This window comes from Somniosus microcephalus, chromosome 16 (assembly GCF_052327205.1).
Source record: "Somniosus microcephalus isolate GS21.2 chromosome 16, FLI_Smic_1.0, whole genome shotgun sequence".
Classification (NCBI taxonomy): domain Eukaryota; kingdom Metazoa; phylum Chordata; class Chondrichthyes; order Squaliformes; family Somniosidae; genus Somniosus; species Somniosus microcephalus.
This window is the reverse complement of record NC_141002.1, coordinates 101,971,049-101,988,711: the sequence shown is the minus strand read 5'-3', so window position 1 is coordinate 101,988,711 and position 17,663 is coordinate 101,971,049. Positions and strand designations below refer to the sequence as shown.

The window sequence follows — 17,663 nt, the reverse complement described above, 5'->3', positions numbered from 1 at the left end:
CAAACAGGACTGCCCTGGTAGACCCATCGTTTCAGCCTGTTCTTGCCCTACAGAACTTATCTCTTCCTATCTCGACTCTATCTTTTCTCCCCTTGTCCAGTCTCTTCCCACCTACATCCGCGACTCTTCGGACGCCCTCCGCCACTTTAACAGTTTCCAGTTTCCTGGCCCCAACCACTTCCTTTTCACCATGGACGTACAATCCCTCTACACCTCCATCCCCCACCCGGATGGCCTTGAGGGCGCTCCGCTTCTTCCTTGAACAGAGGCCCGACCAGTCCCCATCCACCACGACCCTCCTCCGCCTGGCTGAACTTGTTCTCACATTGAACAACTTCTCCTTTAACTCCACTCATTTCCTCCAAATCAAAGGTGTTGCCATGGGTACCCGCATGGGTCCTAGCTATGCCTGCCTTTTCGTGGGCTATGTGGAACAATCTTTGTTCCAGTCCTACTCGGGTCCCCTCCCTCACCTCTTTTTCCGATACATTGATGACTGTATCGGTGCCGTTTCCTGCTCTCGCCCCGAACTTGACAATTTCATTCACTTTGCCTCCAATTTCCACCCTTCCCTCACCTTCACATGGTCCATCTCGGACTCTTCCCTTCCCTTCCTCGACTTCTCCGTCTCCATCTCTGGGGATAGGTTATCGACCAATATTTACTACAAGCCCACTGACTCCCACAGCTACCTGGACTACACTTCCTCCCACCCCGCTTCCTGTAAGGACTCTATTCCATTCTCCCAGTTTCTCCGCCTCCGCCGTATCTGCTCCGACGACGCCACCTTCCACACCAGTGCTTCAGACATGTCTTCCTTTTTCCGCAACCGAGGATTCCCCTCTACTGTGGTTGACACTGCCCTCGACCGTGTCCGTTCTATCTCCCGCACTTCTGCCCTCACCCCTGCCCCTCCCTGCCGGAACCACGATAGGGTTCCCCTTGTCCTCACCTTTCACCCCACCAGCCTCCACATTCAACGGATCATCCTCCGGCATTTCCGCTACCTCCAAAGTGATCCCACCACCAAACGTATCTTCCCCTCCCCTCCCCTTTCAGCATTCCGCAGGGACCGCTCCCTCCGAGACACCCTAGTCCACTCCTCTATCACCCCAAACAGCCCTTCCTCTTCGCCTGGCACCTTCCCGTGCAAGCGGAGGAGATGTAACACCTGCCCCTATACCTCCCCCCTTCCCACTGTCCAGGGCCCCAAACACCCCTTCCAGGTGAAACAGCGATTTACTTGTACTTCTCGCAATCTAGTATACTGTATTCGCTGCTCACGATGCGGTCTCCTCTACATTGGGGAGACCAAACGCAGATTGGGTGACCGCTTTGCGGAACACCTCCGTTCAGTCCGTAAGGGTGACCCCGAGCTTCCGGTCGCCTGTCATTTTAATTCACCGCTCCATTCCCACTCGGACCTCACCGTCCTTGGCCTCTTGTATTGTTCCACGGAAGCTCAACGTAAACTCGAGGAACAGCACCTCATCTTCCGATTAGGCAGTCTGCAGCCTTCCGGACTCAATATCGAGTTCAACAATTTCAGATCATAAGCTCGGCCCCCATTTCATTTTCTCTTGTAATTGTTCCACTCCTTTCCCCCCCCCCCCCCCTTTCCTTTTGTTTCTCTCTCACACCTGGCAGCTATCTTTTGCCCTGCCAGTACACTTTACACCTAATCCCAGCCTATTACCATCTCGTCTAGCTTCTAATCTCTTTTACTTCTTTTGTTTCTTTTATTCTTTTGTCTGATCGCAGCCCTGCCTCCGATCTAGTTTCTTTTCTTTCCAGTTTTGAAGAAGGGTCCAACCCGAAACGTCAACTCAAATTTCTCTCCACAGATGTTGCCTGACCTGCTGAGTTTTTCCAGCATTTTCTGTTGTACAGATTACTACTCAGTGCTATATGCAGGTGTGGTCACTGCCGGTACTACAGTATACATGAGCTGTAAAAAGTAGTTCCCCCCTTAAAAGGTATATACACATTACAATTCCTCCCCTTTTAGATTAACAGTACCATAACACTCATTTAACAATTAAATCTCAAACTAATTACAATTAACACTTTTAACATACAACGTTAGCAGAAAATAGTCCATTTATATATTCAGTCTTTGGGGAGGCTTCCTGATCTTTTCTGGATAGCGCCTTTCCCGAGTGTCTCGCTCTTGGTGCGGAGGCGATTCTGGCACCCTGTCGTCGGTTGGGTCATCAGCTTCCGATGCTACTGTTTCTGGGGTAGATGCGACCTGTACGTCGGGTTCCTCACCAGGTACGTATGGGTGAGGCATGGGGTTGACTTGTTCCTGTGACTCTAGGATCTGGTCAGCATGGCATCTCACGATGTTCTCCCCAACGTCCACTGTGTACATTAGTGGGCCCCGCCGTGTGCATATCGTTCCTGGCTGCTATTTTTCTGTTCGGTAGTCGCGGTCCAAGACTGGTTGCCCTACATTGAAGCTCCTTGTTGGCTTCTCATGGATGTGCTGGAATTGCTTACTCTCAACATCTCTTCGTACGTTTGGTCTGAGCAAATCCAGGAGAGATCTTAACCTTCGGTTAAAGAACATCATGGCTGGGGCCTGGTTGGTGACTGCATGTGTCGCATTCCGGTAGGCGAACAGGAAATTGTCCACCTTATGCTGCAGCGGAATGTTGTCATTGTACATAGCCTTTATTGCCTTCTTAAAGGTTTGTACGAACCTCTCAGCCAATCCATTTGTGGCTGGATGATACGGGGCGGATGTGTAATGCCTTACCCCATTCTTCTTCATAAACCTCCGGAACTCTTCGGACACAAACTGTGGTCTGTTATCGGAGCAAATCTGTTCTGGCAAGCCGTTCCTGGCAAAAATGGTCCGTAAGACTGCAATAGTTTTCTCCGTGGTGGTGGAGGACATTTTGATCACCTCAGACCATTTCGAGTGCGCATCCACGGCTATTAAAAACATTGAGTCCATGAATGGACCAGCAAAATCAATATGCACCCGTTGCCATGGAGATGAGGGCCACTCCCATGGGTGTAGAGCGGCATGTGGTGGTGCATTTTGGACTTTCTGGCATCCTGAGCAGCTCTTGGTCAGGTCCTCGATTTGTTTATCGATTCCCGGCCACCACACATAAGCCCTGGCAAGGCTTTTCATTTTTACCCCTCCCAGATGACCCTCATGAAGCTCATTGAGCACTCTATCCCTTAACTTGGGTGGAATCACCACTCGGGATCCACACATCAAGGTCCCCCGGCACACTGACAGCTGTTCCCTTCTTGTCGAGAATGCTGGCAACAGTGAGTCGCCATGTGCTGGCCATCCCTTCACCGTCAAATCATATACCCGAGACAGTGTCGGGTCATTTTGGGTCTCCTTTTCTATATGAGCATTAGTTACCGGTAGGTATTCAACTATAGTTGAATGAAATATTTCGACAGGATGCACTGCTGGTGCTTCCTCCGCAGTAGGCAGTGGCAGGCGTGATAGCCCATCAGCATTTCCATGCTGTTTCGTGCCCTTATATTCAATCTCATAGTGGTGCGCCCCTAGAAAGAGTGACCATCTTTGTAGTCGTTGCGCAGTCATCACCGGAACGCCCTTCTTCGGATTAAAAATGGAGACAAGAGGCTGGTGGTCAGTCAGCAAGGTGAATTTCTGCCTGTGCAGATAGTGATTGAACTTTTCCACTCCCCACACTAGGCTGAGGGCCTCCCTGTCAATCTGGGCGTAGTTACGCTTGGCTGAGGTTAGTGATCGTGACGCAAAGGCTATTGGCCTCTCTAAGCCGTCCGAGAATTTGTGTGACAGCACCGCTCCAATGCCGTAGGGTGACGCATCACACGCCAACCGAATTGGTAGTGCTGGGTTGAAATGGGCCAATACCTCTTTCGATGTGATTAGTGTTTTGCTCTTCTGGAAAGCTCGTTTACATTCGTCACTCCACTTCCATGGCACTCCAGTTTGCAGTAGGGTGTTCAGTGGGTGTAGTATTGTAGACAAATTTGGCAAGAACTTATGGTAGTAGTTTACCAGCCTGAGGAACGACCTCAGTTGTGACACGTTTTCCGGTGCTGGAGCCTTGACTACTGCTTCAATCTTTTCTGGGGACTTATGTAACCCCTCTTTATCGATAACGTGGCCACAATACGAGATCTGTTTTTTTTAAAAACTCGCATTTGGGGCGGTTAGCTCGGAGCCCATATTCCTTCAATCTAGTGAGCACCTGCTCCAGGTTGGCGAGGTAATCACTGTCATTTTCGCCCGTGACCAGGATGTCGTCCAAATAACACTGGGTCCCTGGGATCCCTTGCAGGACTTGTTCCATTGCCCTTTGCCAAATAACCGGAGCTGATGCTACCCCGAATACCAGCCAGTTGTATTGGTAGAGACCTTTATGGGTGTTGATTGTGAGGTATTTTTTTGATGCTTCTTCTACCTCCATTTGCAGATACGCCTGGGCCAGATCAATCTTAGTGAAGCGTTTCCCTCCAGATAGCGAGGCGAAAATATCTTCAATCCGCGGAAGTGGATATTGCACGGTGTGAAGGACTGGGTTCACTGTTACCTTAAAGTCCCCACAGATGCGAACCTTCCTTGGTTCCCCAGGCGTGCTGCTCAACGACTTTTTCATCACAGGGACGATGGGTGTAGCCCACTCGCTCCAGTCTACCTTGGACAGTACTCCTGAACGTTCCAAGCTCTCCATCTCTGCTTCGACGGCTGGGCAGATCACATAAGGTACTGGTCTGGCCTTAAAAAATTTTGGGCTTGCGTTTTCTTCGATTTTAATTGTTGCTGTCATGCCTTTTAGTGTTCCGAGTCCTTGCTGGAACACTTCTTGCGCGTCGGTTAGGATCTTTGCGTCGCCCAGGTGTGACGTCATCATCCTTTTTGGCAGCCACAGTCAGTGCGTGTATGGAATGCCAATCCAGCTGTATTTTCCGGATCCATTCACGTCCCAGTAATGGTGGTCCTCCATCTTGCAATACATACAGGTCTAGTTTTGGTGTTTCCTTACCGTTATATATAACGTTCACCCTTATTTTTCCTTTGGGGTAGACTTTTTGCCCCGTGTACGTCTTCAAAATAATTTTTGTGTCTCTCAAGGGTATGTGTGAGAATAGCCGTTCGTAGTCCCGTCGGTTTATGACTGTTAGGGCTGATCCTGTGTCCAATTCCATTTTTACCTGGACTCCTGCTATCTTGAGAGTGACCCAAATGGTTCGGTGATCCTCCGTTTTGATCACATTATGTAGTTTCAGACAACTCAGCTCCCTGCTTTCGGAGTCAGTATCACTCTTTTGTTCATCTGAACTATTCTCCGTCACCTTATGTACCTTCTTGTACTTTTCTTTTGGAGATTTCTTATTGCTGGTTTTCTTTCCCGACCTGCAGACTCGTGCTATGTGTCCTACTTTTCCACACTGTCTGCACACTTTGTCTTTGAACCAGCAATCATTCTGGTCTTGTGTTGTTCTGCCGCAGCAATAGCACTTCTCTGTTCTGTATGACATTTCGTTTGTGCCATATTCTTGCGGTCTCTGTTGTATCTCTGCAGCGCCCTGTGCTGCTGCTTCATATGATACCGCAATGCTGAAAAGCCTTGTCCAGCGTAAGGTCTTTTTCAGATAAAAGCCGTTTCTGGGTTCCTTCACTTTGAAGCCCACACACAAACTTGTCCCTTAAGGTATCTGTTAGTCCCGCTCCAAACTGGCAGTGTTTCGATAGTTTGCGCAGTTCTGTTAAATATTCAGCATTGCTTTCATCCTTATGCTGGTTCCGTTTGTGAAACTTGAATCTTTCTGCTATCAGCAGCGGTGTGGGGTTTAAATGTTCCTGTAGTATCGTCACTATGTCTCCAAAACTCTTTTCCACTGGCTTCGCTGGGGTTACTAGATTTCGTAATAAGCCATACGTCTTTGCACCCATTAAATTTAACAATACCGGCGCTTTCTTGTCATCTGACACCTCATTTGCCTTGCAGTATACCTCTATTCGTTCGACATATGTAGTCCAATCTTCGACTTCATTGTCAAATGCAGTGATACTGCCACTCTTCGGCATTTTGGGTGTGGTTTAAAATGGCGTCTCCCGCGCTTTCCTTCCTCCCCCGCTGCTGCCAACGCCGCTCTCGGCGGTCCTCGTGGCAATGGCGGCGCCCTGTAGGTTTCGCACGCTTCTCCTGCGCTGCTGCCAACGCCGCTCTCGGCAGTCCTCGTGGCAATGGCGGCACCTCGCGGGTTTCTGCGCGTCTCTCTCCCTCTCCTTGACGCTGCTCGGCCCCTGAACACCGGCTGCGCCCTGTGCGCTCTGCCCTCTCTCTCTCTCTCTCCCGTCGACGCTGCTCGGCCCTTTGCTGTGCCGCTCGGTCGGGCTCTAGCCCGCCGCTGTCCGGGAAGGGTCTGCGCACTACCTGTTGCCAGCCCGTTTCGCTGGACCACCGTGACTGGAAAGCCAAGCCTGGCTCTCAACAGCCTCCCCCGCAATTCTCGAGTCTCTGCTGGATGACTGGGCGGTTGCCCGTGGTCGACGCCCATGTCTCTGGCCTTGACCTCCAATCTATTGGTCTCCAGGAACGAATCCCTGGGAGGCGATGCAGAGTTGCAGGTAGGATCGAATTTGCCTCGTCGCCAATGTTGTGTCCGTCAGTAGTAAGACACAAGACTGCAGGAGAACGGTACAACAGGTGTTTACTCAACGTGGCTCACTCTGGAACTGAACTGTACAGATTACTACTCAGTGCTATATACAGGTGTGGTCACTGCCGGTACTACAGTATACATGAGCTGTAAAAAGTAGTTCCCCCCTTAAAGGTATATACATTACACCTTATATCATAGAAGTTTACAGCACAGAAGGAGGCCATTCGGCCCATCTTGTCCGTGCCGGCCGACAAAGAGCTATCCACCTGAATCCCACTTTCCAGCACTTGGTCCATAGCCCTGTAGGTTACGGCACGTCAAGTGCATATCCAAGTACTTTTTAAATGTGCTGAGGGTCTCTGCCTCTACCACCCTTTCAGGCAGTGAGTTCCAGACCCCCACCACCCTCTGGGTGAAAAGCATTTCTCCTTAAATCCCCTCTAAACCTCTGGCCCCCTGGTTATTGACCCTTCTGCAAAGGGAAATAGGTCCTTCCTATCCACTCTATCTAGGCCCCTCATAATTTTATACACCTCAATTAGGTCTCCCCTCAGCCTCCTCTGTTCCAGTGAAGACAACGCCAAGCCTATCCAATCTTTCCTCACAGCTAAAATTCCCCAGCCCAGACAACATCCTCATAAATCTCCTCTGCACCCCCTCCAGTGCAATCACATCCTTCCTATAATGTGACCAGAACTGCACGCAATATTCTGGCTGCGGCCTAACTAATGTTTTACACAGTTCAAGCATAACCTCCCTGCTCTTATATTCTATGCCTCGGCTAATAAAGGCAAGTATCCCGTATGTCTTCTTAACCACCTTATCTACCTGTCCTGCTACCTTCAGGGATCTGTGGACATGCACTCCAAGGTCCCTCTGATATTCTGCAGTTCTCAATGTCCTACCACTTACAGTGTATTCCCTTGCCTTGTTAGCCCTCCCCAAATGCATGACAGAGGTTTGCCAAGGTTACATGAAGTTTAACCGTGCCTTTTCCACCTTGTGTAATATCGTGCTGTATAAGGAAAATCTCAAAGAAAACAGATAACAATCACTGAATTCTGCGTTCATTGATACACGTCTCAATGATGCCCAGATCAACAAACAAATAGGGTCAGTGGGAAAGTCTGCTCTGCTCAAAAGACTGCTCTTAGCCTCACCCGTAATCGATCACTCAGAGCAAAGCAACATTCTATTTATCAACCACTGCCTCGGAGACAGACAATTTATGCCCAAATGGTGCCGAGTTATGGAGAGTCCGATTTCATGGAGTCACAGTAACTAGGAATTCAAGAACTTCGAACTCATTTGTCTGGGTTGCTTCAAAATGCTGGTCCCAGAAGTGAAAGCGTGGTGCTTTACCCTACTGGGCCACAGTCTCTCGGTAACACAGAAACATAGAAGATAGGAGCAGGAGTAGGCCATTCGGCCCCTCATGCCTGCTCCGTCATTCAATGAGATCATGGCTGATCATCCAAACTCAGTACCCTGTCCCTGCCTTCTCACCATATCCCTTGATCCCTTTAGCCTTAAGAAATATATCTAACGCCTTCTTGAATATATTTAATGAATTGGCCTCAACTGCCTTCTGTGGTAGAGAATTCCACAGGTTCACCACTCTCTGGGTGAAGAAATTCCTCCTCATCTCTGTCCTAAATGGCTTACCCCTTATCTTTAGACTGTGACCCCTGGTTCTGGACTCCCCCGCCATCGGGAACATCCTTCCTGCATCTAGTCCTGTTAGAATTTTATAAGTTTCAATGAGATCCCCTCTCATTCTTCTAAACTCCAGCGAGTATAAGCCCAATCGACCCAATCTCTCCTCATACGTCATTCCTCCCATCCCAGGCATCAGTCTGGTGAATCTTCGCTACACTCCCTCCATGGCAAGAACATCCTTCCTCAGATAAGGTGACCAAAACGGCACACAATACTCAAGGTGTGGTCGCACCAAGGCCCTGTACAACTGCAGCAAGACATCCTTGTTCCTGTACTCGAATCCTCTCGCTACGAAGGCCAACAAACCATTTGCCTTCTTAACTGCCTGCTGCACCTGCATGCTTACCTTCAGCGATGGTAAGCCTGACATCGGTAGTGGGGAAAATGCTGGAGTCCATTATAAAAGATGTAATAGCAGAGCACTTCGAAAACAGTGACAGGATCGGACAAAGTCAACATGGATTTACAAAAGGTAAATCATGCTTGACTAATCTACTGGAATTTTTTGAGGATGTAACTGCTAAAATAGATAAGGGAGAACCAGTGGATGTGGTGTATTTGGACTTTCAGAAGGCTTTCGATAAGGTCCCGCATAAGCCATTAGCGTGTAAAGTTAAGGCACATGGGATTGGGGGCAAGGTATTGACTTGGATAGAGAAGTGGTTCGCAGACAGGAAGCAAAGAGTTGGAATAAACGGGTGTTTTTCCAAGTGGCAGGCAGTGACTAGTGGGGTACCGCAGGGATCGGTCCTTGGACCCCAGCTATTCACAATATATATTAATGATCTGGACAAGGGAACTAGATGTAATATCTCCAAGTTTGCAGACGACACAAAGCTGGGTGGGCGTGTGTGCTGTGAGGAGGATGCAGAGAAATTCCAGGATGATTTGGACAGGTTGGGTGATTGGGCAGAAGCATGGCAGATGCAATATAACGTGGATAAATGTGAGGTTATCCACTTTGGTGGCAAAAACAGGAAGGCAGATTATTATCCGAATGTCAATAGATTGGGAGAAGGGGAAGTGCAACGAGACCTGGGTGTCCTTGTGCACCAGTCGCTGAAGGTAAGCATGCAGGTGCAGCAGGCGGTTAAGAAGGCAAATGGTATGTTGGCCTTCGTAGCGAGAGAGTTTGAGTACAGGAACAAGGATGTCTTGCTGCAGTTGTGCAGGGCCTTGGTGAGACCACACCTTGAGTATTGTGTGCAGTTTGGTCGCCTTATCTGAGGAAGGATGTTCTTGCCATGGAAGGAGTCCAGCAAAGATTCACCAGGCTGATACCTGGGATGGCAGGAATGACGTATGGGGAGAGATTGGGTCGATTGGGCTTATACTCGCTGGAGTTTAGAAGAATGAGAGGGGAGCTCATTGAAACTTATAAAATTCTGACAGGACTGGACGGACTAGATGCAGGAAGGATGTTCCCGATGGTCGTGGAGTCCAGAACCAGGAGTCACAGTCTAAGGATAAGGGGTAAGCCATTTAGGACAGAAATGAGGAGGAATTTCTTCACCCAGAGAGTGGTGAACCTGTGGAATTCTCTACCACAGAAGGCAGTAGAGGCCAATTCATTAAATATATTCAAGAAGGAGTTGGATATATTTCTTAAGGCTAAAGGGATCAAGGGGTATGGGGAGAAAGCAGGGACCGGGTACTGAATTTGGATGATCAGCCATGATCGCATTGAATGGCGGAGCAGGCTCGAAGGGCCGAATGGCCTACTCCTGCTCCTATCTTCTATGTTTCTATGCGACTGGTGCACAAGGACTCCCAGGTCTCGTTGCACTACCCCTTCTCCCAATCTATTGCCATTCAGATAATAATCTGCCTTCCTGTTTTTGCCACCAAAGTGGATAACCTCGCATTTATCCACATCATACTGCATCTGCCATATATTTGCCCAATCACCCAACCTGTCCAAATCATACTGGAGTTTCTCGGCATCCTCTTCACAGCACACACGCCCACCCAGCTTTGTGTCGTCTGCAAACTTGGAGATATTACATCTAGTTCCCTCGTCTAGATCATTAATATATATTGTGAATAGCTGGGGTCCTAGCACCAATCCCTGCGGCACCCCATTAGTCACTGCCTGCCACTCGGAAAAAGACCCGTTTATTCCAACTCGTTGCTTCCTGTCTGCCAGCCAGTTCTCTATCCAAGTCAGTACCTTGCCCCCAATCCCATGTGCTTTAACTTTACACGCTAATCTCTTATGCGGGACCTTATCGAAAGCCTTCTGAAAGTCCAAATACACTACATCCACTGGTTCTCCGTTATCTATTCTACCAGTTACATCCTCAAAAATTTCCAGTAGATTAGACAAGCACGATTTACCTTTTGTAAATCCATGTTGACTTTGTCCGATCCGGTCACTGTTTTCCAAGTGCTCTGCTATTACATCTTTTATAATGGACTGTAGCATTTTCCCCACTCCCGATGTCAGGCTTACCGGTCTATAATTCCCCGTTTTCTCTCTACCACCTTTTTTGAATAGTGGGGTAACATTAGCTACCCTCCAATCCATGGGAACTGTTCCAGAATCTATAGAATTTTGGAAGATGACCAGCAATGCATCTACTATTTCTAGGGCCACTTCCGTAAGTACCCTAGGATGTAGATTATCAGGCCCTGGGGATTTATTGGTCTTCAATCCCATCAATTTCCTTACCATTTCCCTACAAATACTGATTTCATTCAGTTCCTCCCTCTCATTAGACCCTATGTTCCCCGACATCTCTGGGAGGTTATTTGTGTCCTCCTTTGCAAAGGCAGAACCAAAGTATGTATTTAATTGGTCTGCCATTTCTTTGTTCCCCATTATAAATTCCCCTGATTCTGACTGCAAGGGACCTACGCTTGACTTCACCAATCTTTTTCTCTTCACATATCTATAGCAGCTTTTACAGTCAGTTTTTACGTTTCCTGCAAGGCACGGTGGCATAGTGGTTAGCACTGTTGCCTCACAGCGCCAGGGACCCGGGTTCAAATCCGGCCTCGGGCGACTGTCTGTGTGGAGTTTGCACATTCTCCCTGTGTCTGCGTGGGTTTCCTCCGGGTGCTCCGGTTTCCTCCCACAGTCCAAAGATGTGCGGGTTAGGTTGATTTGGCTGTGATAAATTGACCCTTAGTGTTAGGGGATTAAATACGTGGGGTTACGGGGATAGGGTGGGATATGTGTCGGTGCAGGCTCGATGGGCCGAAATGGCCTCTATCTGCACTGTGGGGATTCTGTTAACATCAAACTGATGATCCAAGAAACAAAAAGGGTTTATTTACTATACACTGACCAGCTACAACGACCTTCAAAGTACCTGTCCCTCGACCGCCCACGCCCCTCAACAACAGTTAGCATTTATATAGCACCTTCAACATGATAAAACACCCAAAGGTGCTTCACCGAGACAAAACCAAAGACAATGCAGTGAGGGGAGAAGAGGTAGGGGAAGTGGAAGAAGAGCTGGGTGAAGTAGAAGATGTGGGGACGAGCGCCTAGCTGAAGGCTTTCTGATTGAAGCAGTAGCAGAGAGCTGCAACTTCCCTTAGCCCAGCCCACACCCCTCACCCATACTCCTCCACTCGAACCAACGTCCCTCATACACATGCCTCCATCAAACCCAATCCCTCACACATATTCCTCCATCCATAGGAACAGGAGGAAGCTATTTAGCCTCTCGAGCCTGTTCCGCCATTCAATTAGATCATGGCTGACCTGCGACCTAATTCTATATACCCGCCTTTGGCCCATATCCCTTCATACCTCTGGTTAACAAAAATCTATCAAATCACTGCTTAACCTTCAAAGTTCCAGGGAATACCATCATAGTTTGTGTAATCTCTCCTCGTAACTTAACCCTTGAAGTCCGGGTATCATTCTGGTAAACCTTTGCTGCACTTCCTCCAAGACCAGTATATCCTTCCTAAGGTGTGATGCCCAGAATTGCTCTCAGTACTCCAGGTATGGTCCAACCAGGGTTTTGTACAGCTGCAGCATAACTTCTACCCCCTTGTATTCTAGTCCTCTAGATACAAAGGCCAGCATTCCATTAGCCTTTCTGATTATTTTCTGTACCTGTTCATGACATTTTAATGATCTATGTACCTGGAAACTAGGAATCACCCCCTAGCCCAGCCCACATCCCTCACAGGAATCTCCCCTAGCCCACATCCCTCACAGGAATCTCCCCTAGTCCACATCCCTCACAGGAATCTCCCCTAATCCAGCCCACATCCTCACATGAATCTCCCCTAGCCCAGCCCACATCCCTCACAGGACTCTCCCCTAGCCCAGCCCACATCCTCACAGGAATCTCCCCTAGTCCAGCCCACATCCTCACAGGAATCGCCCCTAGTCCAGCCCACATCCTCACAGGACTCTCCCCTAGCCCAGCCCACATCCTCACAGGACTCTCCCCTAGCCCAGCCCACATCCTCACAGGACTCTCCCCTAGCCCAGCCCACATCCCTCACAGGACTCTCCCCTAGCCCAGCCCACATCCTCACAGGAATCTCCCCTAGTCCAGCCCACATCCTCACAGGAATCGCCCCTAGTCCAGCCCACATCCTCACAGGACTCTCCCCTAGCCCAGCCCACATCCTCACAGGACTCTCCCCTAGCCCAGCCCACATCCTCACAGGACTCTCCCCTAGCCCAGCCCACATCCTCACAGGAATCTCCCCTAGCCCAGCCCACATCCTCACAGGAATCTCCCCTAGCCCAGCCCACATCCTCACAGGAATCTCCCCCTAGCCCAGCCCACATCCTCACAGGGCTCTCCCCAAGCCCAGCCCACATCCTCACAGGACTCTCCCCCAGCCCAGCCCACATCCTCACAGGACTCTCCCCCAGCCCACATCCTCACAGGAATCTCCCCTAGTCCAGCCCACATCCTCACAGGAATCTCCCCCAGCCCACATCCTCACAGGAATCTCCCCTAGTCCAGCCCACATCCTCACAGGAATCTCCCCTAGCCCAGCCCACATCCTCACAGGACTCTCCCCTAGCCCAGCCCACATCCTCACAGGACTCTCCCCTAGCCCAGCCCACATCCTCACAGGAATCTCCCCTAGCCCAGCCCACATCCTCACAGGAATCTCCCCCTAGCCCAGCCCACATCCTCACAGGAATCTCCCCTAGCCCAGCCCACATCCTCACAGGAATCTCCCCCTAGCCCAGCCCACATCCTCACAGGAATCTCCCCCTAGCCCAGCCCACATCCTCACAGGAATCTCCCCTAGCCCAGCCCACATCCTCACAGGACTCTCCCCTAGCCCAGCCCACATCCTCACAGGAATCTCCCCTAGCCCAGCCCACATCCTCACAGGAATCTCCCCTAGCCCAGCCCACATCCTCACAGGAATCTCCCCCTAGCCCAGCCCACATCCTCACAGGGCTCTCCCCTAGCCCAGCCCACATCCTCACAGGACTCTCCCCTAGCCCAGCCCACATCCTCACAGGACTCTCCCCCAGCCCACATCCTCACAGGAATCTCCCCTAGTCCAGCCCACATCCTCACAGGAATCTCCCCCAGCCCACATCCTCACAGGACTCTCCCCCAGCCCACATCCTCACAGGAATCTCCCCTAGTCCAGCCCACATCCTCACAGGAATCTCCCCCAGCCCACATCCTCACAGGAATCTCCCCTAGTCCAGCCCACATCCTCACAGGAATCTCCCCTAGTCCAGCCCACATCCTCACAGGAATCTCCCCTAGCCCAGCCCACATCCCTCACAGGAATCTCCCCTAGTCCAGCCCACATCCTCACAGGAATCTCCCCTAGCCCAGCCCACATCCCTCACAGGACTCTCCCCTAGCCCAGCCCACATCCTCACAGGAATCTCCCCTAGCCCAGCCCACATCCTCACAGGAATCTCCCCTAGCCCAGCCCACATCCCTCACAGGACTCTCCTCTAGCCCAGCCCACATCCTCACAGGACTCTCCCCTAGCCCAGCCCACATCCTCACAGGAATCTCCCCTAGCCCAGCCCACATCCCTCCTCTGCCCAAGCCTACACCCTTCACAGCCGCCCTTTGTCCTTGATCCCATGCTGCCTGCAACTGCCACTTCAGTGCCAGATTACAACCAAACAAGTTGGGAGAAGAGCTGGTCAAAGTACGGCAGCCTCGTGCTCATAGCACTCGTCGAGCGACCCAGAGAGCGTGAGTTCAAATTCCACAATGGCAAACAGTGAAATTGAATTCAATAAGTCGAGCAATTTATGGGCTAGGACGAGAAGAATGACCAGATTGTCATAAAAATCCAACTGGTTCACCAATGTCTTTCAAGGAAGGGAAGCGGCCAATGTTTCCTGGTCTGGCCTACAGGTGGCTCCGGCCCCGCAATCGGAGGTTGACTCCAAAATGCCCTCTCTAGTGGCGCCCCCACCACCTTCTCAGGGGTGGGGCAATAAATGCAGCATTGCCAGTGTCACCCACGTCTCGAGAACCAAAAAAAGTTTATAAAATGGCCACATCCTGACCTGCAAGTTTCTCTCTCCAAGACATTTTTAAAAATTCATTTTGATGTGCCCATCGCTAACTGCCCTTCGAGAAGGTGGTGAGCCGCCTTCTTGAACCACTGCAGTCCTTGAGGTGAAGTCTTATTATAGTTTCTTGTAATGGTTTCATACAACTGAGTGGCATGGGGCAGTTAAGAGTCAATCACATTGCTGTGGGTCTGGAGTCACATATAGGCCAGACCGGGGGACAGATTTCCTTCCCTAAAGGAGAGTAGTGAACCAGATGGGTCTTTATGACAATCCGGTAGTTTCATGATTTCTGATACTAGCTTTTTAATTACAGATTCCTACATTACAACAGTGACTACACTCCAAAGTACTTCATTGGCTGTAAAGCACTTTGAAATGTCCAGTGGTCATGAAAGGTGCTATATAAATGCAAGTCTGTCTTTCTTTTCAGATTTATTTAATTAACTTAATTTAAATTCCACAGCTGCCGTGGTGGGATCATTAGTCCAGGCCTCTGGATTACTAGTCCAGTTACATAATCACTATGCTACCGCACCGATAATGCCACAAATCCTAAAAAAAGACATCTATAATATGAACAGAGCATTAGGCAGAAAATAAACTATTCAACTTATGATCTTCAGAACCAATCAGGGCTTTGACGTTCATACTTTATGAAGAGGGCTCACCTTCTGAACTTCTTTATTTAAATCCAGTAAGGGGGAAAACAGCCTCTCTTTTTAGTAATATCCTGTCAGAATTATAAATAGGAGTGAAGCAGCCCGTTGAATAACTCAATTGTCCTTACCTCCTGCTCCGAGGGATTAGATGAAGAGATGCAAAAGTCAAAACCCATGATTTTCCAGGCGCCACTTTTATTCAAAATGATATTCTCTGGCGTCAGGTTCCCGTGAATCATTTTCACACTGCTGTGCAAAAAGGACAGGCCTTCACACACCTGAAAATTAAACGAGGGTGATGTTATTATTCCACAGCGCTGTTTTAAAATGATTTTGATTAAAGCAAGGTAGTGCCCCCGTCACTTGCTACATAAATGCAGGTAGATTGGATGTACAGAACTACAGCAGAGGAATGCACTGCCGAAGAAGGGAAAACCTCGGGACGCAAGCCTCCTGACATAATAATCAGCTGATATTTTTATGATGCGTTGCAACAACAGGGTGAACAACAGAGATAAACAAGGTGCAGAAGCCTTATGAGGGTGACACTGAGAGGGTGGCGTAGTGTGTGGACCACAAACATGGAGAGTCAAAGGACATAGGAAGAAAGAATTAGCAGTTCGAAAACACCTTTCATGTCCTCAGGATATCCCAAAGCACTTCACAGCCAATTAATTATTTTTGAAGTGTAGTCACTGTTGTTTTGTAGGCAAACATGGCAGCCAACCTGCTCACTGCAAGGTTGCACAAACAGCAATAAGGTAAATGACCAACCTATCTGTTTTGGCGGTGCTGATTGCTGCTGTGGGGAGGCCCCAAGGGGAAGCCAGTCTAGACTTATCCAGTGCTTTTGTTTTAAATTGTAATTGTTCTGTTATAATACGCAAGAACTTGTACTTGCTTGGTGCCTCAGCAAATCTTTCAGAAATGGCTGAAAGTGCTTTATAGCCAATGAATTCATTTGAAGTGCAGTCAATGTTGTTGTGCAAGCGAATGAACACCTGACTGTGAACACAGCGAGGACCTACAAATATTAAATGAGACAAAAGACCAGATAATCTGTTTCAGGTGGTGTTGACAGTGGACACAACATTGAGCAAAACTCTCTGCTTTTCTGCGACCAGTGGCCGTGGCTCAGTGGCAGCACTCTCGGCTCGGAGCCAGTAGGTGATGGGTTCAAGCCCCACTCCAGAGACTTAAGCATGAGTTATAGGCTGACAATCCGGTGCAGTACTGAGGGAGTGCTGCACTGTCGGAGGTGCCATCTTTCAGGTGAGACGTTAAACCAAAGATCCAATGGCACTATTTCGAAGAAGAGCAGGGGAGTTCTACCAGGTGTCCTAGTCACTACTGATCCCTCAAACAATGTCACAAAAACAGATTATTCAATCATTATCACATTGCTGTCTGTGGGACCTTGCTGGGTGCAAATTGGCTGCCGCGTTTCCTACATTACAACAGTGACTACACTTCAGAAGTACAGGAAACTCTTTGGTATCCGGCACCGACGGGACCGGGATGTTGCCGGTTGATTAAAAATTCCGGATGACAGAGAGGGTTATCTACTGAGGCTATTTTTAACAAATCAAAAAAAAAATCAAGAAATGTGCAGTATACAGTAATTGGGTACTCACCTACAGAATGTTGTGTTAAATGGGTGGTGGAAGATGCTTGATTAAGTACAGTACTGCCAGTTGAGGGTAATCCATAACTCTTTAATTACTTAACAGTAAAACAAAACTTATACAGTAAACAGAAAAATGGCGGATCGGAAGAGACTACTGGCAGCGCGGGAGAGTCAGACTCCTGTTATTGAGGTGTTCCGACTTCCGACAGCGCCAAGAAGCCGAGTAGTGGCAGTTTGGAGAACTACCCCCACTGACTAACTCGGCCACCGCGGGAGACTCGGACTCGGCAACATTGCCAGTTATTGAGGTGTTGTTTTCGGAGTAAGAATTTTGCCAGCTAATAGAGAATTCCGGATATTTAGGTGCTGTTTAAACGAGAGTTGATATACCTATCAATTCGTCCAATAAAAGGCGACGAGTTAGGAACGTAACTAAAGGTTTTTATTGACTAAATAACAGAGCCCACCCTCGTGGGTGATCGGGTCCAACAAGGAGGAATACCAGCCAGTCGACTACCTTTATACCTGGGCAGGT

At 49.2% G+C, this 17,663-nt stretch overlaps 1 protein-coding gene across 3 annotated transcripts in view; it reads right to left on the bottom strand.

Moving 5' to 3' along the window:
• Positions 1–17,663, bottom strand: part of scyl2 (SCY1 like pseudokinase 2) — a 93,524-nt gene that overhangs the window by 36,989 nt on the left and 38,872 nt on the right. For all 3 annotated transcript variants that reach the window (XM_086009592.1, XM_086009591.1, XM_086009593.1), the window contains exon 5: positions 15,630–15,779. In XM_086009592.1, coding sequence (XP_085865718.1) covers positions 15,630–15,779 — 150 coding nt within the window. The remainder of the gene's footprint in view (positions 1–15,629; positions 15,780–17,663) is intronic.